The sequence below is a fragment of the Salvia splendens genome, chromosome 4 (assembly GCF_004379255.2).
Source record: "Salvia splendens isolate huo1 chromosome 4, SspV2, whole genome shotgun sequence".
Classification (NCBI taxonomy): domain Eukaryota; kingdom Viridiplantae; phylum Streptophyta; class Magnoliopsida; order Lamiales; family Lamiaceae; genus Salvia; species Salvia splendens.
Window position 1 is genome coordinate 7,210,764 of NC_056035.1, and position 22,058 is coordinate 7,232,821.

The 22,058-nt window shown below is 36.0% G+C and overlaps 2 protein-coding genes across 3 annotated transcripts; both read left to right on the forward strand.

Annotated features, from left to right (window-relative positions):
• The first annotated feature begins 19 nt into the window (after window positions 1-19).
• Window positions 20-6,603, forward strand: LOC121798255 (ABC transporter B family member 26, chloroplastic-like). Its single transcript, XM_042197163.1, has 18 exons — window positions 20-817; window positions 1,181-1,308; window positions 1,520-1,562; window positions 2,020-2,064; window positions 2,161-2,283; window positions 2,358-2,461; window positions 2,785-2,839; window positions 2,923-2,993; window positions 3,335-3,437; window positions 3,880-4,090; window positions 4,734-4,807; window positions 4,948-5,004; window positions 5,244-5,318; window positions 5,401-5,475; window positions 5,550-5,831; window positions 5,901-5,965; window positions 6,034-6,094; window positions 6,172-6,603. Exons 1-18 carry the CDS (start codon window positions 374-376, stop codon window positions 6,250-6,252), a joined length of 2,097 nt encoding a protein of 698 aa, XP_042053097.1. The 5' UTR covers window positions 20-373; the 3' UTR covers window positions 6,253-6,603.
• Window positions 6,604-8,350: 1,747 nt separating this feature from the next.
• On the forward strand, window positions 8,351-15,352 carry LOC121798257. 2 transcript variants are annotated; one of them, XM_042197165.1, is made up of 12 exons: window positions 8,351-8,806; window positions 9,744-9,792; window positions 10,309-10,689; window positions 11,115-11,488; window positions 11,565-11,753; window positions 11,923-12,114; window positions 12,607-12,681; window positions 12,758-12,824; window positions 12,987-14,046; window positions 14,125-14,181; window positions 14,551-14,625; window positions 14,780-15,352. In XM_042197165.1, the coding sequence occupies exons 1-12, from the start codon at window positions 8,456-8,458 to the stop codon at window positions 14,847-14,849; spliced, it is 2,940 nt and encodes a 979-aa protein (XP_042053099.1). In that variant the 5' UTR covers window positions 8,351-8,455; the 3' UTR covers window positions 14,850-15,352. The 2 variants fall into 2 exon arrangements, with proteins under 2 accessions (XP_042053099.1, XP_042053100.1); XM_042197166.1 differs by having other exon boundaries at window positions 10,315-10,689.
• Window positions 15,353-22,058: the final 6,706 nt, after the last annotated feature.

The window sequence follows — 22,058 nt, forward strand, 5'->3', positions numbered from 1 at the left end:
CACACGGAGATTCACTATGTCTATGGTTAAAGGTTAAAGGTTAAAGGTTAAAGGTTAAAACTTTCTGGTAATTTCAAGTCTACATATAGCAATAAATGATCACATTCCCCGCCCTATACAATTTCAGCTTCATCACGATTTAATTTGATTTAATTCCTACAACAATACTGATATGTACTAATTCTCAGCGTGTACTCATCTTTAACAGAGGCATTGCCTGATTTCATTCTTTTCCTTGACTTTTGTCTGTACTGCCGGCATTGTGTGGTGCGGTGTCACCGCGTCCACACAAATTCATCTTTAATTTACAAGAAATCATCTTTTTATTGGAGGACTATTTTCCCCACTTCTAATTTCTGATTGAAATTCAGTCATGGCTTTCGCTCTATGCAACTCCCAACTCCTCCATCCGTTCCCCGTCCAACGCAGAAAGTTTTCAACCAAAATTCATTCCTTAAATCAAAATCTCAATCAAGAAAAACCTCAATTTAAGCACTTCGCCTCTAGTAGAAGATTCCACCACATTTCTACTGTGAAATCAGCTTCTGTAAACGGGTACCCAATAGCCAAAGATGATGGGGTTCCTTCCACCGCCAGTGAGAAAATTGAATTGACTGAGAAGCTGAAGAAATGGGTCAAGTTTGCGCGGGAAATCTTTCCCGGTGGGGATTGGTGGAGGCTTCCGACCGAGGATATTGGAGATGTAATGGTGGCGAAACCCGTGACTGTTTTTCGGGCACTAAAGAAAATGTGGGACTTGATTGCGGAGGATCGATGGGTTATATTTACCGCTTTTGTTACACTCGTCATCACAGCAGTATGTGCAATCTATTTATTATGTTTTCAATGATCGACTGGTTTTGCTAAGTGTCTGCCTTAGGCCTTGAAATCTAGTTGAACTTGTTCGTTGTTTTGGTGCTCGAATGAGTTGCTTATGCAGTGTTCTCTGTTGCTTGAGTGGAGATGGTATTAAACAGTTAAGAGTGGCAAGTTTCCCCTTTGCTTATTTGTGTAGTTGATATAAGAATATGCTATAATCGTTAAGGTTTTGAAATTTACTTGTTTTCTATACGAATTGTATACGTGCCAAGTTACACCTGTTGTGTTCTTCCATTACCTTCAACATTGTGTCTAATTTGCAGAAGTTTTATCATTGCTGAATTCCGTTGTTTTGGCTCAGCTTTCAGAGATATCGATCCCACATTATCTGACTGCGTCGATATTTTCTGCGCAAAGTAGCACCATTGCCCTGTTCCACCGAAATCTGCGCCTCTTAGTTATGCTGTGCATCACTGCAGCAATATGCAGGTTAAGATCTTTTACGGCCATAAGCTCCCTTCTTCATTAGATACTTGCTCTCACCTTGTTAAATGTCTTTTTTTCTTCATAGCATATAGGGCAATTGTATAAACTCCACAACAAAACATAATTATATATCTTCTGTAACAAAAGGTGCTGCACTCTTTTCTGGACTGATATCTACACTACTAATACCTCCGTTTCTGGCTTATGCTTGTAGTGGTGTGCGTGGTTGCATGTTCGGCATTGCTAATATGATCCTTGTGAGTTCCCTCAACTGTATTTTATCTTTCTACAACTTCTATTCTACAGGAAACTTTGTTGCTTTTTTTATGAATGTTGTATTAATGTATTACTCCCTCCATTCCATAGTAGTGGGGGCATTTCTTTTCGTCACGGAGATTAAGAAAGTAGAGAGATGAAAAGAGAATAAAGTAAGAGAGAGTAAAGTAAGTGAGAAGAAATGTGTTAACTTTTACTAAAAAGGGAAATGACTCCACTACTATGGAATTTACCAAAATGGCAAAATGACTCCACTACTATGGAACGGAGGGAGTACTAAGCAAGAGGAAACTTTCCAAATTGTTGATGGAAACCAAATGTAAAGAATGGACATGCACCTCTTCTATTAATCCACTAAGATTTTTAGTTCCTCAATTTGTCAATGTCCTCGTTCTAATCTAGTTATATTGATTACATAGTATAATTTATGTTGTCCAGGTCAAACGAGTGAGGGAAAGACTATACTCAACTCTACTTCTGCAGGTCCATATTTAGCTTTAAATAAATTCAGTTACACAGCATTAAACCTAATTTGCATGTTGACATCATCATTTGATTTTTTGAATATATCCTTTGTAGGACATATCTTTTTTTGACTCTGAAACAGTTGGTGATTTGACAAGTAGGCTTGGTTCGGATTGCCAACAAGTATCACGTGTGATAGGAAATGACTTGAATCTGATACTGCGCAATGTTCTTCAGGTTTGTCTGTTTTACATAGAAACGCGTAGTACAGTTAGTCTTTAATCTGAGGATCTCATTACTACCCTCTGTAGGGTTCAGGTGCTTTGATCTACTTATTGGTTTTGTCGTTGCCACTTGGACTATGTGTATTGGGCATCTGCATCTCCCTCTCAACTATTATGCTGATATATGGCCAGTAAGTATCTTCTGCATTCTTTTATTATGTACATCAGATACTTTTATCTAAATTCTCTTGGGATATAGTTATATTTCTCGTCAACTTATAATAAATTTGCTCTGGTAACAAGTTCTAGCCTTCAGCTATATTCTCCTAGATGCAGTAGTAAGTTATGGAATTTTCTTGATACTGGGATGGGTCTGAGATATGGCCGGATTTGTAGCTGGTTTCTTCAGATCATAGGATTTTAACTCTTGACAAAAGTTACTCTTTTATTTAGGAGTCCAGGTTTTCATATCTTTTACTTCCATATGATTTAAATTGTTCTCTTTCTTGTATAGGTACCAAAAGCAATCGGCCAAGTTAACTCAAGAGTTTACTGCTTCATCCAATAATGTAAAACACAAATATTTCTTTTCTTGGTCCACAGCCATGCACTAAAGTTCTCATGGTATATGAATTTCTTTGGAATGATATAGGTTGCCCAAGAGACATTCTCTTTGATGAGAACTGTTCGGGTATATGGGACCGAGCAACAAGAACTTGGAAGGTAAATTTCTTTATTATAGATTTTCTTCATTCTCGAATTCATCTTTGTAATCCTATTTTTAACTAAGTCAAATTTTGTTGGGAGTCTTAATCAGTGTCATCATTTTCTGTCCAATGTCAACAGTCACAATTGTAGTAAATGGGGTAAATTTAAAAGGGGGGTAAATAAAAAAGGGTGTTTATGTGATTGTGAATGAAGGACTAATAACAGTTGGTAAATTAGTTATTCTGGATTCATTTTTTTTCTTTTGGTTATCTACACATTATGTAATGTAATGCAATGCAATAATATCTGCTTTGAAATTAATAAGTTCCCCAATCTTTCATTATCTTGGTGACTAGGTACGAAAGTTGGCTGGAGAAATTAGCTGGCATAAACTTGCGACAGAGTGCAGCTTACGGGTTCTGGAACTTCGGCTTCAACACTCTATACCATGCAACTCAGGTTTAGACAATTTCACAGATAATATAAATGTAATTTTCAGCATTTTGGCTCAGTGTTCAATCTCAATTAAAGTCTGAACGTTTCCTTTTCTATATTCATCATGAACTTCCATACATCTTTTTCCACCACTTCTTAGTTTATGTATCGTGTATCTCAAGTCCCTTTCTGACTTTGGGCCGACTCTTGAAAATATCTTTGATGAATGAAGTTTTATTGGTTTATCTTTTCTTAACTCCTTTTGAAGTTTCCATTTTATTGTTGTAGCTTGTGGGTTTCTCTCCTATAAGATATACGGTATATCTTTATGATTATAAAGTAATAAGGTTCTGATGTAGCATTTGAGTTAGTCAATTGTATTTGATATGAATATTATTTGGATCATCATAGTAGATATCATTTGGGCTAGTAAATTTGACGTAAGTTTTCCTGTGTCGTGTTGCAGGTCATTGCTGTGGTGATAGGGGGAATGTCCATTCTGAGTGGTCAAATTACAGCGGAGCAACTGACAAAGTTCATTTTATACAGTGAATGGCTAATCTATTCCACATGGTGGGTCGGGGATAATTTATCAAATTTGATGCAGTCTATTGGAGCAAGTGAAAAAGTTTTTCACCTGATAGATCTTTCACCCTGCGATCAGTTTACTGCAAAAGGCATGTACTTTCTCTTATCACATGAGTATTCAACTACCATATCCCCCACTCCATAAAAAATTTCCATTTAGTTTTAGAATTTTATTTTGGTTTTACTTTTTAGGCACTGTTTCGTTTGAATTGGCACTACACACTGACTGTGCAGAAGTGTAATGATAATGCAGAGCTCAACATTTAGTAGTTTGAATGAGGATCTAGGCATTTCTTAATCAATGAATAGTGGATCAGATGCATAGAGTGCATAGTTTCTTAATAGATGGTGACTTGAGGATTAAGTCCATCGATATATTTTTATCACGCCGCACAAACTTATATTAATCTTATAAAATCAATGTTTGGACTTTGGTTGGCTTTGTGCTAATGTAATGCATAATACCTGGGATGTCTCAAAAACAGAAAAATCAATGTTCTTGGAGGATTTGTGTTACTTTCAGAAGTTGTTGGTGAGATTCTCAGTTTACACCCCTACTCGAAAACATGAACATTAGTGTCACCTGCTCCTAACTTTAACCTTTAAGATAGAGAAAGATATCACTCGTAAGAACTCCTTTAGATGTCTCACAAACTACACATTCTCTATTGTTTTCATGTCAGATATCTAGGTCAATAGCATTTACTTGGATTTTTGCTCTAATATATACAGGCTTAAGGCTACAAAAGTTGATAGGACGGATTGAGTTTGTGGATGTGTCCTTCCACTATCCTTCCAGGCCTTCAGTAAGCTTCGCATCATTGACCTTATATATTGTTATAAATTCTAAAATCCAAACTATGACATATAATGCTTTGCAGTAGCACGCCCCATTTGCCCCGAAAACTCTACATGCTGCTAATATCTTGTTATTCTTTTTCCACAGTTGTCTATACTGCAGAACTTCAACTTGACAGTTCATCCTGGGGAAGTAGTTGCCATTGTAAGTTTGTTTCTTATTGTTTCATTTGTGTTAAGGTGTGTGATGTACAGTAACTTTTTGGATGTATTTTTTCTCATTTTTAGCATGTTTAGTACAGTTCTATTTCAGTTTGTATCAAGCGACATCACAATGGCATTACCGAACTGTCATTTGGATTATTTTCTCAATCAATATCCGTCCTTTACATCAAAATAATGAATTTTGAGCCCGGATGCTGTATAATGCTTCAAAGTTTTCAGGTTGGCCTGAGTGGTAGTGGGAAGAGCACCGTAGTGAACCTTTTGCTCCGTCTATATGAACCGACAAATGGGGAGGTAAAACATTTTAGTCTTTCTCATCCATGTACTGTTTTTTATGTTATGCACGTTTCATCATCGTTCTTATTTCCAACTTCAGATATTGATTGATGGCCACCCGATGAAATCCCTGAATGTTAAGTGGTTAAGAGAAAGGGTCGGATATGTGGGACAGGTACAGCACCTTGTATTCTACTAAAAATTTAAAGCAAGCAGAATTATTTAGTTATATATATTGTAAATATATAGGAGCCCCGACTCTTCCGCATGGATGTAAGTTCAAATATAAAGTATGGATGCCCTCGAGCTGTTACTCAGCAGGATGTGGAATTGGCTGCCAAGCAGGCTTTTGCTCATGATTTTATACTAGCCCTTCCGAATGGCTACCAAACCCTAGTTGATGATGATTTGCTCAGCGGAGGACAGAAGCAGCGTATTGCGATTGCTAGGGCCATCCTTAGAGATCCGAACATTCTGATTATGGATGAAGCTACAAGTGCTCTAGATGCAGAAAGTGAACACAATGTTAAGGTAGACAAACTTAGACATACATATGCATAATCCACAATCTTGCTTTGCTGATTTTGGCATTGCCAACAGGGTGTTCTTCGCACTGCAAAAACCGAGATGCAAAATAAGAGGACAGTTTTTGTGATCGCACACAGGTGAGTTTGCACACCTTTGCAAGTGGATTTCCTGCAGTTTCCCCTATTCTGATGAACCTTTTTTGCAGATTATCGACAATCCAAAACGCAGGCAGGATAATTGTAATGGATAGTGGTAAAATTGTTGAGGTACGATGTTTTAACGCTATTTGAGACAGGCCATTCTTTGCAGTTAGTCTGAGTACTTCTGTTCTTCGAATATTCAGATGGGCGACCACACGGATCTCCTAATGAAAGATGGTTTGTACGCACGATTGATAAGAAGACAGGCAGATGCAGTTGCCTGAACTTGTAGAGCAGATACTCCTATAGATCTTATACGAGAACAGAGTAGGACGACAAAACTCGAGCACATACAACCATACCTGCCGTTGCTGGCTGACTGAAGAGGAAATATTGATCACATCTGGCAGCGCCATTGGCTAACTGAAGAGGAAACCTTGACCACCTCAGATCTTTATAAATGGGGTTTGAGATACAAAGAAAGTGTATTCTTTTTTGCTCGACCTCCTTCCATTGATATGAAAGGAAATTATGATGTTTTTCATCTATTCATATTTGGCCTCTGTTTCCATCAGAGGGGGTTGACTGGTTGATCATTTCAAGATTTTAAACAATATTGAATTTGTCGTGTTTCATCGGTAATTTTTTATTTGAGGGTGAAGAGTTTTGAGTAGTAATTAGAAATTACATACTCTCTCACGTCCATGAAAAATAGGACACATTGTGAATGACACATGTTTTAAGGTGGAATTATTAAAGTAAGAGAGAAAGGAAAAAAGTACTACCATGTTTGATTGTCGGGACTCTATCTGGAAAAGTAATCTGATTCCTTAAATTTTAAATTTCTGTTTTTGTTTTGGTTTTTTAATCAAATTGGGAAAGTAATCAGAATCCGAGAACAAGGAAAATTAGTACAACTTTTCAGGATTCTAAATCCTAACTTTTCTTAGGTATTTTTTTCCAGTTTTAGGATTCTTACATATTTAATGCAATATAGTATAGTTATTATTATTTATTATTATTATTATTATTATTAATTACAATGTTTTCAAAATAATTTAAAATTATAAATCATACTCATTCAGTATAATAAATAACTATAATTCAAATTATCATAATTATAACTATATTATTATAATTTTTATATATAATTGTTATTACTATTATAATTAATAATTTATTAAACAATTAAAATATGATTATATAATATAAATCATATAATAATAATAATAATAAATAATTATTATTATTTTATAAATTAATAATTAATCAATAAAGTTGTAGGGAACTTTTGAATTATAAAATTTATTCAATTATAATATTTTTAAATATAATAATAATATTTATTATGATTATTATATATTATGATAAATAATCCATATTTAAACCATACATCGTAATAATAAATATAATAATATAATTATTATTATTTGTAATCAATAATTTATTAAAAAATTTATATTATTATTCTTTTTTTTAAATAAAAGAATAATTAGTATATTTTTAGTTTGATATTTAAATCAAATATAAAATTTAAAATTTTGATATTTCCAAAGACACGAAAGTAAAGCTATTAGGAATCATATTCCTGGGATTCATTTTCCTAGAAATCATTTTTCTTGCCAACTTTACTTTCTCGTCAACCAAACATGACCTAAGAGAGAAGTAGTGTTAGTGGAATGTGAAGTCCATATTATTAGTAAGAGAAAAGAGAAAAAAAGTAAGAGAGAAGTAGTGTTAGTGGAATGTGGGGTCCATATTATTAGCAAGAGAGAAGGAAAAAAATAAGAGAGAAATTGTTGAAAACTTTTCTTTTTTAAATGTGCTTTATTTTTCATTGACAACCAAAAATGACAAATATGCTTTATTTTTCGTGGACAGAGGGAATATTCTATAGTACTATAGAATAGATGATATAAACACATGTAAGAGTGTCCACAATGGTTAAGACCAAGGTCAAGGCCAAGCAAAAAAAAAACTTGTCCACCCTAATAGTGGACAAGTCCAAGCCACAAATATAATTATTTTTTCAATTATGGTATATTTTAATTCAATGAAAATAAAAATTATCAGACTATAATAATTGGAAAAAATATAAATTAATTAAATTTTTTTGACAATTACAAGTAAATATATTTATTGAAAATTTGAATTTTAATTATTTTCATATTTCTCTCTCTACACTTCATCTTCTCCAAAATTTGTTCCAATAAAATTAGCACAAAAATTGAAAAAATAAAAAAATAAAAAAAATTCAAACTTGGGCAACCTGCCCGGGAGCCAATAGAAATGAAATGAAATTATACTGCAATAAAAAAATTGACCATTCCCTCAAAAGCAAATAAATGAAATTAGAAAATTGTCGTAATACTGTTTCCCTCATTTTCTGCCAAATTGGGGTCGACTATTCTGTGAATCGAAGTGACAAATCCAGTTACAAAGATAAAACCCTTAAAACCCAAATCATACTCGCGTCAAAAATTGGACATGGACTACCAGCAGCCCCACGGCTACATGAGGCATCCTCCGCCACCCCCTCCGCCACCGCCCGCGGCGGATCCGTTCCAAAGACCACCACTCCCTCCGCCCCAATCCAATCATCCGTGGCCCTATCCCCCTACCCAATTTCAATACCATCCCCAAACACAACACTCCCCTTCCCCTCCTCCTCCACAGTGGCCGCCGCCGCCGCCTCAGTCGTCTGACCATCCTCAATACGCTCAGCATCCTTATCAGACGCATCAGCCTCCGCATTACCATGCCCACCCTCACTACCCGCCTCCGCCTCCGCCCCCGCTTCCGCCTAGACCGCCTCACGGTTCTCAGTCCTACCCTCAGGTATCTTTCGTATTCGATTTGATTTTGGAACAAATGATTTGACTATTTTTTCTATAGAAGTGTCTAGCGTGTTGTCTCCGGATTTGTTTAATGATTGAACTAGGTTTTACAGTGCGTTTGAATTCCATGAATTGGCTTTGAGGATACTGAATAGTTGTGCTAGCAGCTTTGCTTTAGCCTTTATGTACTTTCCATATGATTTTTTGTTACAATTGAACGGGTCTCGTATGGAGATGAGAGTAATATGTCATTGTTATTTTATTTGTTTACCTTTGTCCACTAAAATCGTTTCTGCTTTCATTTTTATCGTATAGTGGCTAAATGCAAAATTTTTTGGAAGCATATGAAAGGAGCCTCATAACCACAGTTCTGAAATTATAAGGATGTATGATGACTCTGATTCATCTTAGAAAATTGCTTATTGGTTGAGATCATGTAATTTCAATCCTATAACTGATGCTACGTCTGCTAATAAACCGATTATTTTTCTGAGTTGTAAAGAACATAAATGAGAACATCCATGAACTTGGTTGCTTTTTAATGGTAATGAAATGATGATATAGTGGTGATATCAAATATTCTAATAATCCATTTGGAGGTCATTGTAATGTAAAATTTTGATTATCTGAAAGGATTTTGTTCAGTGGTTAGTTAGTGCAATTATGTTGTGTTAAAGTTGTACGAACAGAAAAGACTACCATCTCAGCTGTTTAATATTTTGTATTAATGCGCTGAAATTAACTGCTGTAACCTTTAATGGGACATTTCCAATTTTTTTAAATATTTATAGAGTGATAAAGTGCCCATTGTCACTTTTGTTTACAGCAGGTGATTTCCTGCTCATCCTTTTCATTTTCTAGCTTATTTATGATTTATCTTGATGAACATTCTCGGGCCAAATATGTGATTTTTAACGTGTGCGTGGTTATTATTGTAGGACTGGGGAAGTGGCGGTTGGAGTCATCATCAAAATTGGCAATACCCAAGTTAGTCCAGGAGAAGCTATTTTTTGCTTGGAATTTTTAGTTCATTTATGCTTTACGCTAAGATCTATAAGTGTTTCTTTTTGATCTTGCACGAAACTTTCTTCAAAGCAAATTTGTACAATTGCAGTTGCAGGGTTCTTTCTGAATTATTATATGACCTAACTATAAAGCTGAAACTCGATCACGACCAATAAAACACATGAGTACCTAGTTAATATTCTGATTTCAAATATGGCTAAAGTGGAGCATAATTCTAAGAACTTATGTTAGTTTTGTACTATTGGAATCAGCTAATGTTTACCACTCACTTTTGAATTTACTCTTCTGGAAAACTCATTCTCAAGCTTTTATATCTTAGATGCAATCCAATTCAAATGTTGGGGAAAATATCAATTTTATTACACAGTTTTTTTCCCGTTCACCTCTTATCCTGCTTGGAGTTAGGAGTTCTGGTCAGCTGAAATGTTTGATTAGCATCTTTCTTTGTGAGTCTGCTAATTTAAATCGCATCTAAAGCTGCAGCTAATAACAACGAAGAAGACTGGGCAGCTAGAGCTAAGGCATGGGCTGCTGCTAAATCTGCCTCTGACAATCAACACACTCCATCACATTTTGGACCAGGTGGAAGACCAGAAGAGCAAAATCATTTCCATGAGAAATATCCTCAACAATTTCTTGATGGGCATGTGCCGGTAGCTCCAGCATCAAACTATCATCAATTCCCAGTTGCAATGGGGTCGTCAAACAGGACAGGTGTGGATGTACATGCTCCATTTCCTGCTAGAGATGGAGGCACAGCTGGAGATTCAGTTCCACCTTTCCCTCCACAAGAAAAATCACCTATAAGTCCACTAGTCCATCAGCAGGAGGTACCTTCTAGTTATTCTTCTGTTGCAGGTAAAAACTTAATTAGTATATCAGTACTGCTGTGAATCTGTGCTAAGCTATTGATTCTCCTTGCTTTATACATTTCGAACAAGCATGTGAAGTATACCATTGCACTTTCAAATCTTAGACATGTACGAGGTAGTGGAAAGCAACAACTAAACAGCTTAAGTTGGGAAGGGTTTGCTACTCCTAAACAGTGATAATAGCCATTCATTAGGAAAGACGTTTTAGTCCTACTTGAATGCTTAGGTAAAGAAATGAAATTGCTAGTAGTATTATCCACTATCAAGTGGATAAAACACTAGGACAGCAACAGAACTATCAGGGTAATGGCTTTATAAATCTCAAATTGAAACCAGACATTTACTGTAGTCAAATTGTTCTCGAAGGTACAAGGTCTATTAAACGTTCCTGACTTGTTTTCTTTATCGCAGGTAATGTGGAGGCTGGAGATAGATACGAAAAGCTCAATAGCTCTTCATATACTCCAGTTGCCTCTTTTCCGCCTCATCATTTTCATCATATGCCGCCCACAACTGGCAGATGGATGGAGGAACCTCATCATGTACTTAATAGCCAGCCAACTGAGTCTGTAACTGACATGAGCGATCAACCACTGAATTTTGCACCGCATTACAATCGTGATCCTGAGACACATGTCCAACCCAACTATGCTCACTCTTCCAGCGTTTCTGTTAGAGGTGGGGATCCTACTGTGGCTATGTCTTCAAACTATGCATGGCCTCCCCATACTGCACCTGGGGCTGCTTATCCTCCGCCACCTCCGGCAATGCCATTAGGGTCACAGGTTTTACATTGAGCCTGCATATTCTTGTAAATTCTTATCCTCACTACACTTATTAATGTCATTTAGCTTCTTTCAGGTTGATCATCCAATAGCTATGCCTTCTGCAGTATCTGGACATACTGCCCCAGTATTTCCTCCTGGTCCTGGTTTCCAGCCTATTGTTCCAATGGTAGGTAGTGGTGTTTTTGGGGTTGGTGCAGGAGTAGCACCTCATCCCACAACATTTTCAGGAGATGCTTTTGGTTCAGCTGACCGTCCTAAAAAGGTGAGTATCACTACACGTGTTAGGAAATATAACCTTCTATGAAATTAGATTAGATAGTCATAACAAATTATAAATAACAATATAATTTTTCTCATTCCTGATTAACATGTTGTCAGCTTGAGTTTAACAACTAGTCCAGTCACTTAGAGACATTTGTTTTGTATTGTAGGCATCCGTACCTAACTGGCTTAGGGAAGAAATCATTAAGAACAAGGCTGTTATCACAAGTTCAAGTTCTGCCCTTAATTTCCCCAAGGAGGATTCACAATCCATGGATGACGATGATAACGATAAGCCTTCTAGGAAGGAAGATCAATCAGACAACAAAAGCAACGATTCATCAACAGAAGATGAAGATGAGGTATCCCCTCTCTACATGTTGACTCAGAGTTCTCTGGTTGATGGATGGCCATATATTCCATTATATCTATGTTCTACCTCTTCTTTCAGTTTTAAATTGCACTTTACACTGGTGTCTATATATCAATGAAAATTTGTTTTAAAGTCTTTGCTATGTCCCAGACGCTTACCCTTCCACTTTGCTATGTCCCAGTCACTACTAATCCCACTATGTGATTTTTAAGTTTTTAATAGCTTGAGTATCAATATATTACTCCCTCCGTGCCGTTCAAAGCGAAGCATTTTTCAGCAAGGGATTTTATGCAGTGTTGTTTAGTGTGTTAGGTCAAGAGAAAATAAAATAGGAGACAGAAGTAGAGAGAGTGGTGTTTCCATTTTTAGAAATGTGTCACTTTGAGTGGGACAAAGGGAGTATCATTCATTGTACCTGGTCTTGGTATCAAAAAGCATAATATGAGTTCCAGATTGATGTAATACTTCTTCCTCTTTGTAGGATGAGGTTGAAGTTGCTAGAACTGCAGCTATTAACCAGGAGATAAAGCGTGTTCTCACTGATGTTCTTCTGAAGGTTCCAGATGGTCCATTACTATTAAAGTTCATTTTGGCTTAGAAGAAGCATGTTTTGACCAAATGCTATATGGCAGGTTACTGACGACCTGTTTGATGAAATAGCTACCAAAGTTCTGAAAGAAGATGGTCCCTCAGTTGAAGGTGGCTGACTATAAGTGGACAGTCTTTCCATATTAAATTAATTCCATATGCCATGTTTTTTTACATTATTTTCAATAGGATAGTTTTAGAAAAATAACTCTATGCTTTTTCATATTTTCTATTTGCATGACAACGTTTCTTATGTCCTTTTCATTTGTGTAGTTAATCGAGATGGTGACTTGTCAAACCACCACTTCTTGCCTTCTGCTCCATCAGTTTCAACACCCAAGGCCTCCGCCAAGATTCTGATCCCAACCAAGGCCAAGGGAAGCGACACTGAGGATGGTAGTGAAAGATCTACCTCTGGTACTGCTGGAGATATACTGGGGCTAGGTAATTATGCCTCGGATGAGGAAGATGAGATACAGAATCCAGGAAAGCCAAATTTAAAGGATGGCTCCATGCAACAGAGCAAGCTTTTGGACGCTAATCCTGTCATTGAGAACAGTGGTTCCCAGGAACAAAGAAATGTTCCAGCTAGTGCTGCTGAAATTCTGCCAAATGATAATATGGCTGCTAAAGAATATGCATCAGCTAATAGTCTGCATTCCTGTAAGAGATTGTCTGGCACTGTAGAAAGTGAGTACCAGCATGGTTATGATACTTCTAACTCGAACAACTATTTGACTGAAAAGGCCGTTGAGAGAGATGAAAGACCAGATGGGAATTTTGAAGCCCAAAGGTGGATGAACAATGATTCCCGGACCCAAAATACCCGGAGTGGATCTGATAAAAATGATGAGCTTGAAAACAAAAGAAGCTCAATGAAGAAAGAGCAAAAAAATTCAGAAAGTTCTAAGGGTAGACTGGATAAGAAGGGAGATGAAGAACATAGAAGACATGAAGAAAGGCGAGCAAGAGCTGCTAGGAATGACCATCATGATAATTTCAAAGATAAAGTGAAGGAGAAAGGTAAGACTGATGAAAAAGCAATTAGCAATGAACCAAGAAAGCGACCATCTTCTTCCGATAACAAGGAAGGGACAATTGAGGCACACAGAGATAAAAGAAGTAGTAGTAAAAAGGATGATGATGGGAAAAGGAAAGAGAGAACAGGGGATGAGAGAAAAGAACGATCTAGACATAAAAGTGGTACTGAACCCAGTAGACATAAACGGCGCCGGTCATCTTCAGTTGGTGCCAGGGATAGAGGGACCAAGGATAACTCCTTGGATAGTCGTGCAAATGAGTCGAGTGACGAGTCTTCGGATGATTCTAGAAGGTGTTTTTTCTGAGAGATCTTGTTAATAATCTCCACATACTTTGTTGTGATGTATATATAATATAATTTGGTGGCCAGGAAATCACATCACTTGAGAAGACATAAATCTCCATTGCCCACCAGGACAAGAAAAAGGTACCTCTACCCCAAAAGTTTCCTCTAACCAGTCTTCATGTACATTATACCATTTATATTTCCTGATTTTTATGTTGGGATATATTTTAATCCTTTCAGGGTACATACTTTTATTTTCCTTAAATTTTTATTGGCCTGTCTCCGTCCCTCATTATAACCTCTTCTCAGCATATTGACTTGATTTTATTTCTGACAAATTGTTAACATCTCTTGCTGCTGTTACAATCTCTAGCCTAAAAAGAGATTTTGGTTATGTGAAGGCATGAGCTTTGTTTAGATCTATGACTGGAGTCTGTCTTGAGAAAGAAATTAGATAAGTAAATCGTATGTTCTATTCTCACTGGCTTAGTATGTAATGTTTCCTTCTAGACAAGTTTCGCGGTCACCCCATAGCAAGCATTCTAAGCGCAGGAATTCTCCCTACTCTTCTATTGAGAGTACCAGGTACCACTCTAATCCGTTTTAGTTGTATTCTGTAATTATTTATGAGTCTTGTCCATCCAACGACTCAGCAGTCTGCAGATCAGGTGAAAAGTGTTGTTTGCAGCAGTGACATTTACTCTTGCATTGTTATGAACATAATGATTTGCAATTTCAGGGGCAAAAGATCACCATCACCGTCGCCATCAAGATCCAGATCCAGATCCCCTGTGCACCGTCGACGATAGTAGGATTGAGACTGGGTGAAGCCTGACTTATTTCCATGCCATGCCATGCCATATCCTGCCGCCATGAATGATGACATGAAGTCACACACAGGAACAACGTGGAGAAGCAAAGATATCAGCTCACAACCTTTGATTGGGTGGGAACTGATTACTATCTCAGAAGACGTCAAGATACGTCCCAGGGGTTGCTATGTGGCGATGGCGGCTTGATGCTGTAAAGCCACCATTCAGCATTTTCTGGACATAAACGCATGTTTCAAATGGTGTTATGGTACAATTGCCTGTTGTCTAGTATCAATTTCTATTATAATTGGATTACATGCTGGTCTTGATTGTCCATAAACTCAGCTACACAGCTTCCAAGTCCATGTTCATGGTTTTGTTGCAGGTTCAACCTTTTTAAGCTCTAGTATTAGCTGCTGCCTTATTCCCCTTCTCATGTAATCAAACTTCTCATGTATTCTTCACTTTGTATGTAGAAGAATTTCACCAGTTCTGTTTAATCTCGACTGCACAATACCTTTTCGACACATTCTTACATCGGTTTTCTCTACAAAAATTGACTTCAAACTTGTCTACTCTAGCAATATAATTTCTTATGCTCACTTATATAAAGCGTGGATTCAATTAGCCAATTCTTCATGCGTCACATGATGTACTGATCCTTAACTCAATTTCTGTTGGTCAATTTTTTGTTTACTGTCAAAATTCCTGAACGTTACAATATGAGTACACAGTGGAGCAATGCGAAAAAGTTTCTTGAATCTTGGAAAGGAAGTAAGTATATAACAATTGAAATACTAAATTTATAGTATTTCTCTAAATTGTAACCTAACGAAACCTGAATCCTAAGAGCTCTGTTAAGTGCAGATGTAGTTTAGACAACTTGCAAGTTGCACTATAATGATGACTGATCCATACACATATCTGAATGTCATATTATGTCTTGGGAGCGTAATCCTAAATCCTAAACGTTCCGGCACTTAAAACATATCCTTATCTTACTTGGATTGATCCCTTTCTTTTTGTATTTTGACCTTCTTTCCTTTTCCGCATCTTACTCTCTTTGATCTACCAATTTGTTCTGTATTTATTGTTGGCCTTGAGACAAAAGATCTCGATTCTCTTTGGCAAATTTCTTCGTCAATCATCAGATCCCTTACTCTATCAAAAGTTAGTTTTGACTCTTTGGCGCTTACTCCTGCCATTGCACAGACCCAACTGTCTGGAAGAGATGATAGTAAAATCAGGGCACGAATCTCGTCATCGAATTTGACATCAACCATGTTCAGTTGCACATTAATCATGTTGAACTCGTTCAGGCAGTGTTGAATGGGTGTTCTCTCTAACATTCTCAAATTAAACAATCGCCTTATCAGATGTACCTTATTTGTTGTAAATAGTTTCAGATACATCTCTTCCAAGGTCTTCATGACCTCCTTCGTTGATCTTGATGTAATAGTGTGATACGCCACATCCCTGGACAATGACAAACGAATCGCGCTCATCGCTTTTCTATCCAGCAACTCTCACTCTTCTTGTTCCATCTTTTCAGGTTTAGATTTTAGGGGTTGATACAAATCTTTGTCGTATAGGTAATCCTCAATTTGCATCTTCCAAAAGATAAAATCAGACCCATCGAACTTCTTTACATCGCTCTTCTCGTTAATTCTCATCTTGATTTCTCTCCCTCGAGCCATACTCATCAAGCTAGAAATTCAATAGTATAATTTTTGGATACTGATTTCAATAGTATATATAAAAGCAGTATAAAGAACCCTAATCCTAATCAAAATAGGAAACATATCCTAAGGAAATACGGAGTAGTATATTTTAAGGAAACAAATCATATTTAGAGTAGGAAACATATATTATGTCTAAAATACAGATAATCATAAATCTCCAAACTCGTGTGATTCATATACATATCTATATAGTCTGGTTCATGTACATATCTATATGTCATTATCTGGCTTGGGTGAAAGTAAAAGATCATAAATTGTCTTTGGTGAAATAAAAAAATAATAAGAATACGTGCATTTGCTTGGAAAATTAGTCGCACAAAAATGCATGCTAAGAGCATCTGCAATAGGGACGGATGTCCCGACAGACAAGGCGGCGAACATCCCAAAAATACCTTCTGCCACGTCATAAGGACATCCCACTGCACAATAGTGGACATCCCGAAGGATATCCCGGCGGACAAGAACAATAATCAAAATTCACAATTTCACAAATATGCAATTTACAGAATTAAAATTTCGACACGAATACGGAGAAAATGCAACCTTTTTATTTCAAAAAAAATGAAAGTAGAGAGAGAAACTCGTTAATACAAGTGGTGCGAATGAAATGAAGTTCAACGAGCCGTATAGAGTTTAAAAAAAATGGAAATTGGGACGCCTCCTGGACGTCCGTCTTGTCACCGCAATAGCGGACGTCACGACGGACGTCCGGGCTCACCCGCGGATGACTCTCGTCGGCCCCGACGTCCGTGTCCGTCTCGTTCGTCGCAATAGCGGACATCCGCAATTCGCAATAGCGGACATCCGCAATTCGCTATTGCGGATGGTCTAATAAGTTGGTACAAAGTCACATGCAACCGAATGTATGATTGTTGATGAAAGATGAGTCATCACATGTGTTGTGCTGATTCAGCCATTTTGGTACCTGTTTTTTTTGGTTCATTTCACTTCCACAACTTTTACCAGATTTAGATTCTGCAAACTTATACTACTATGTGTCTCGGTTGATTGAGTATATGATGCATAAAATATTGGGCAATACAAATAAAAGTCAAAAGTTTATTGACTCTAGATACTTACTAACGCAATTAATATTCCACTGATTCTATAATGAATACCCAGAAAAGGTAAAACCCAAACTTTGCATATAAAAATTGTAAATGCAAATTCACTCTTGGAAAATGAAACAACAAACAAAAATGAATAATAATCGTACAATATTCAAATTATATAACTTGATATGAGTTTAATACTTATTTTTAAAAAAACAATGGTAGAACAACCAATATTAACTTTTAGAGCACCACGTATGCATTAGTTAATTTAATTACTCTTTTAGAAGGGAAATAAACTTCATCAATATGCACAATCAGCAGAAACGATATTACAAATGGGAAATCAATGTCGCACCTGCTCTATTTGTTTTTTTATTAAGAGAATGAATGACACTAAGGGCTTGTCTGGTAGCCTTGAAATGGAGTGAAACCCTAATTCCAACACGCCTATTCCACCGTTTGGTACGCCGAACACCAAACGGCCGACCCGGGAATCATCTGCCGGGTGTTTCAGCCTTACATAGACTACTATCAGTGAATCTGTGTCAACTCTATTAAGGTGAGGAGCTGGTATTAGATTTGGGCGTCCGTCGATTAGGCTGAAAACTGCACAATTGTACCAATTTGCCCTCCGAAGTCGGTTCTTCCTCTCATTTTGGTTACCGTTGGCAGCTCAAATTCCGTCGTCGCGACTTCGCCGGTCTCCAACTCATTTCATTTCCGGTTCCGTCGTATTACCTTCGTCCGGGTATGTCTATTTGTAGTGTTTTGTTGTTCGATCTGTTTGTTTATACAGTGAAGATGTATTTGGTGTTGATGTTTGAATTGGGTCCGATTTGAACCAATTAGTTTCTACATCTGTAGCTTAGTAATTTGCACTGTCGAATTGCAGTTTTTGGAAGGGCGATCTGTTGGTTTATGTTTTGAATATGGATTTAGTCTGGTTGTGATGTTGCATTCGTTCTGCATTTGTGCCAATTTTGCGAATTTGTCTTCGATAAGGCTGAGTTGCATTATTGATTTCGTCCTGCAAAAACCATTGTTACTCATTTTTGGATAGATTGTTGTGCATCTACCAAAAGCTAGTTTGTGCATCTAAGTTGCATTTCCTTACTGCTGTATTAGTTCGAATTTGAGGTTTATTGGATTTCGATCTGTTGGTCAGATGGGGTGTGCGACGGTAATCAGATCCCAGACCTGAGAGGGTAATTTAGTCATATGGCATTTTGTTTCATTCACTTTCTTGTTGAACCAAACGCTGGAAATAAGTCCAAACATCCTACATGGGCTGAACCAAACAACCTACTATCCTATCCACCAAGTCAAGAAATCCCATTAACCATGAAAACATGTTAATAATTGTGGTGGCTACCAGACGCCCCCTAATGGAATATGGAATATGTTATATTGCTAATCAATCCTTAAATGACTAACTATAAAGGTTAAGATCATTCGGCACCGAGGAGTATTAATATCATGCAAAAAATGTGAATTATGGTATTAATATCAATTAACAAGTTGTAACTAACTTTTGAAAAATATTTCAAAATTTTAAATGCATATAACTATCTCGATTTAAATTATTTTTTCGCACAACATATATCAAATTAAAAAATAATTTTATATGGATTCCAACGAGATCCTACATGCATATGTTTCGATATCAAATTTTGATAAAGTCTTCATAAATATTCATAAATTTCGTAAAACAACTTTATATCAATACATCTTACATAATATGTCAATATAAAATTATTTTAACATTCTAATGTCTTCATGTTGATATATTTAATACACTATATTCAGAGGCAGACCTACCAAGGGGCATGGGGGACGCTTAGAACCCCACCCATTTTCAAATTACCTATATATCCATTATTCATTAAGCATTTACTATGTTATTCCGTAGCCCAGGTGGTCGAGTGGTTGGCCTAGCACCGCGGACGTCGAAGGTGCGAATCCAGTATTGTTAATTTCCGGATTTTCTCAAGCTATTCAGCTAAATAATCATTTATCCATTAATTATTTAGGGATTTTTATTTTCTATAGCTAATAATTAATTCATTCATGTTTTTCACACTAGTAACTTTATATGATTTTATTTTTTTATTTTTTATATAACTATTGTTATTGTAACATCACAAAGTAGTAATTTTTATAATCTAAGGATAAAAATAATTATTTGTTACATTATATGCAATTATATCATAATACTAATTTTAATTATAATGTCATGCTTTTTATTTAAAATTATACCACATCCGTCCCTCAAGAATATGCACTCTTTCCTTTTTAGTCCGTCCCACAAGAATATGCACTTTCTAATTTTGGAAAGTCTTTTCTCTCTAATGAGGTGGGAACCATTCTCTACTACCAATACTTTATTTACTTTTTCTCTCTACCTCTCTCTTACTTCACAAATTTTACATTAAAACTCATGCCGACCCCAAAGTGCATATTCTTTGGGGACGGAGGGCGTACTATTCATTTATTTCGGCGTTGACCGTCATCGTAGGTACTTTAAATTATATTGCTCATTTTCAAATTATTTATCTCACATTATGTGTGTTGTTCATGTTGTGATCGTTTCTGGCGTTATTGTTACTAAAAATACGCAATAATTGTTAACGTTGGTTTGGACCCCCCAGTATCAAAATCCTGCGTCCGTCGTTGACTATATTGATATTGTGTTCTTAAACTCTAAATTGATTGTTATTATATTTTAAGTATTAAAAAATAAAAAAATGAAATTACAAATGGCAATTTATAGATCATTAGATCTCTAATAAAAATCTTAAATTAGTTGTAGTTAGCAATTAAGGGATGAGTTAACCATTGATATGTGATGGGGATGAGTTAACAATTGTATTTAGCAATGGATGGGGCGTATGATATGATTATACACGGATGGGGCCGACCATCCCACCGTCGGCCATAGATGCAGTCGGAAAACTCCATTAATCGGTCCGCTGACCCATGACACCTCAATTTTTCTTGAATAGGGGAATTACATTTCAACCACAAATCTGATCTTATCAATCTGCTGATTTATAATTGTTTGTTTCTGTTTAGAGACACAAATATGCAATTGTTCTACAAATATGCATTCAACATGAATTACTACTATCGTATAATTTCTTACTCACGATTCTCACATCGCTTCTCATAGTGAATAGTATTTTTTTTCTTGGTATATTTGATTTAATGCAAAAGAGAAAATATAATTTTGCCAATAAAATTCCTGATGCTTGGGATAACATTTTTTTGTCGATACAAGAACATGCATCGGTACCTAAATATTTATCCATTCTCAATCAGAGATGAATTTGGATAAGCTGATTCATAAAGGTAGGATGTATGCCGTCACCTCCCTAACCAAATTTCTCAAAGATGAAATTACAGAAAACGAAATCGAATAAGTTGGCCCCACACGTGGGACCCGCATGCCAGTTTTCGCATGTTCACATGGGGCCCAACTGACACGAGGATAACTGATAAACATTTGTTTTGGATTATTTTGTTTTGGGATTATTGGGCTGAAAAAGAAAATTTATGAAAGAGAATATATTAATTGAATTGTCCTAAAAAGCACCAGCCTCGTAAACATATTGTAAGTTCATCTAAATGTTGTGTATTTAGGTAATACATAATGGACAGACAGAAAAGGACCTTTGCGGATCCGTCCCACAATATATACTCCATCCGTCCTACAATATATAAGTGTCGTATTTGATTTGGACACGAATTTTAAAAAATATAAAAAAAAGTGAGTCGAATAAGTTAGTGGAACGCAGATCTTATTTATATATATTAATTTTATAATAAAATGTACGTGAAATAAGTTGATGGAACGAGGCATACTTACCATTTATGGTAAAAGTGAAATATGAGACGGAAATGACAAAATATGACTCTTATTATGGGACGGAGGAAGTATTTTCAAATATGATTTTTTTATCTAGTTTTGAATTATTAAGTCTAATAGACATACTTAGTATATTTTAAGTCTAACACGAACTTTCAATTTAGGTTTTTCTTCAATGAATGGACTAGCAGGGAAGTAAGTCAATTGTCAGCAAGCAAGTAACATTGTTTTAATTAGAAAAATATTTTTTAACCCAACGAAAAATCAAAATCTCTAGAAATAACCATAATTAATAATGAATATTTGCAAATTATACACAACTTTTTGTTGATTTTATCAATTCAAATAACCTACTATTAGAAAATTAGAATTGACTACTTTAAATAATAATTTGAAAGAAAAAGGACTTGGCATCGATATCTCTTTTTTGTTCAAAATTGCTAATTTTATTGGGTAGTTTTTTATTGAAAATAATAATAATAATAATAATAATAATAATAATAATAATAATAATGATAATAATAATAATAATGTTTAAATTCAA

Bases quoted from the DNA above. Each gene is read 5' to 3' on its own strand.
- LOC121798257 (XM_042197165.1), top strand. From the start codon at position 8,456: ATGGACTACCAGCAGCCCCACGGCTACATGAGGCATCCTCCGCCACCC. The intron at 10,690-11,114 runs GTAAAAACTTAA...TCTTTATCGCAG, and splicing joins TAGTTATTCTTCTGTTGCAG to GTAATGTGGAGGCTGGAGAT. The intron at 14,626-14,779 runs GTACCACTCTAA...TTGCAATTTCAG, and splicing joins TCTTCTATTGAGAGTACCAG to GGGCAAAAGATCACCATCAC.
- LOC121798255 (XM_042197163.1), top strand. From the start codon at position 374: ATGGCTTTCGCTCTATGCAACTCCCAACTCCTCCATCCGTTCCCCGTC. The intron at 2,994-3,334 runs GTAAATTTCTTT...CTTGGTGACTAG, and splicing joins GAGCAACAAGAACTTGGAAG to GTACGAAAGTTGGCTGGAGA. The intron at 5,476-5,549 runs GTACAGCACCTT...GTAAATATATAG, and splicing joins GGGTCGGATATGTGGGACAG to GAGCCCCGACTCTTCCGCAT.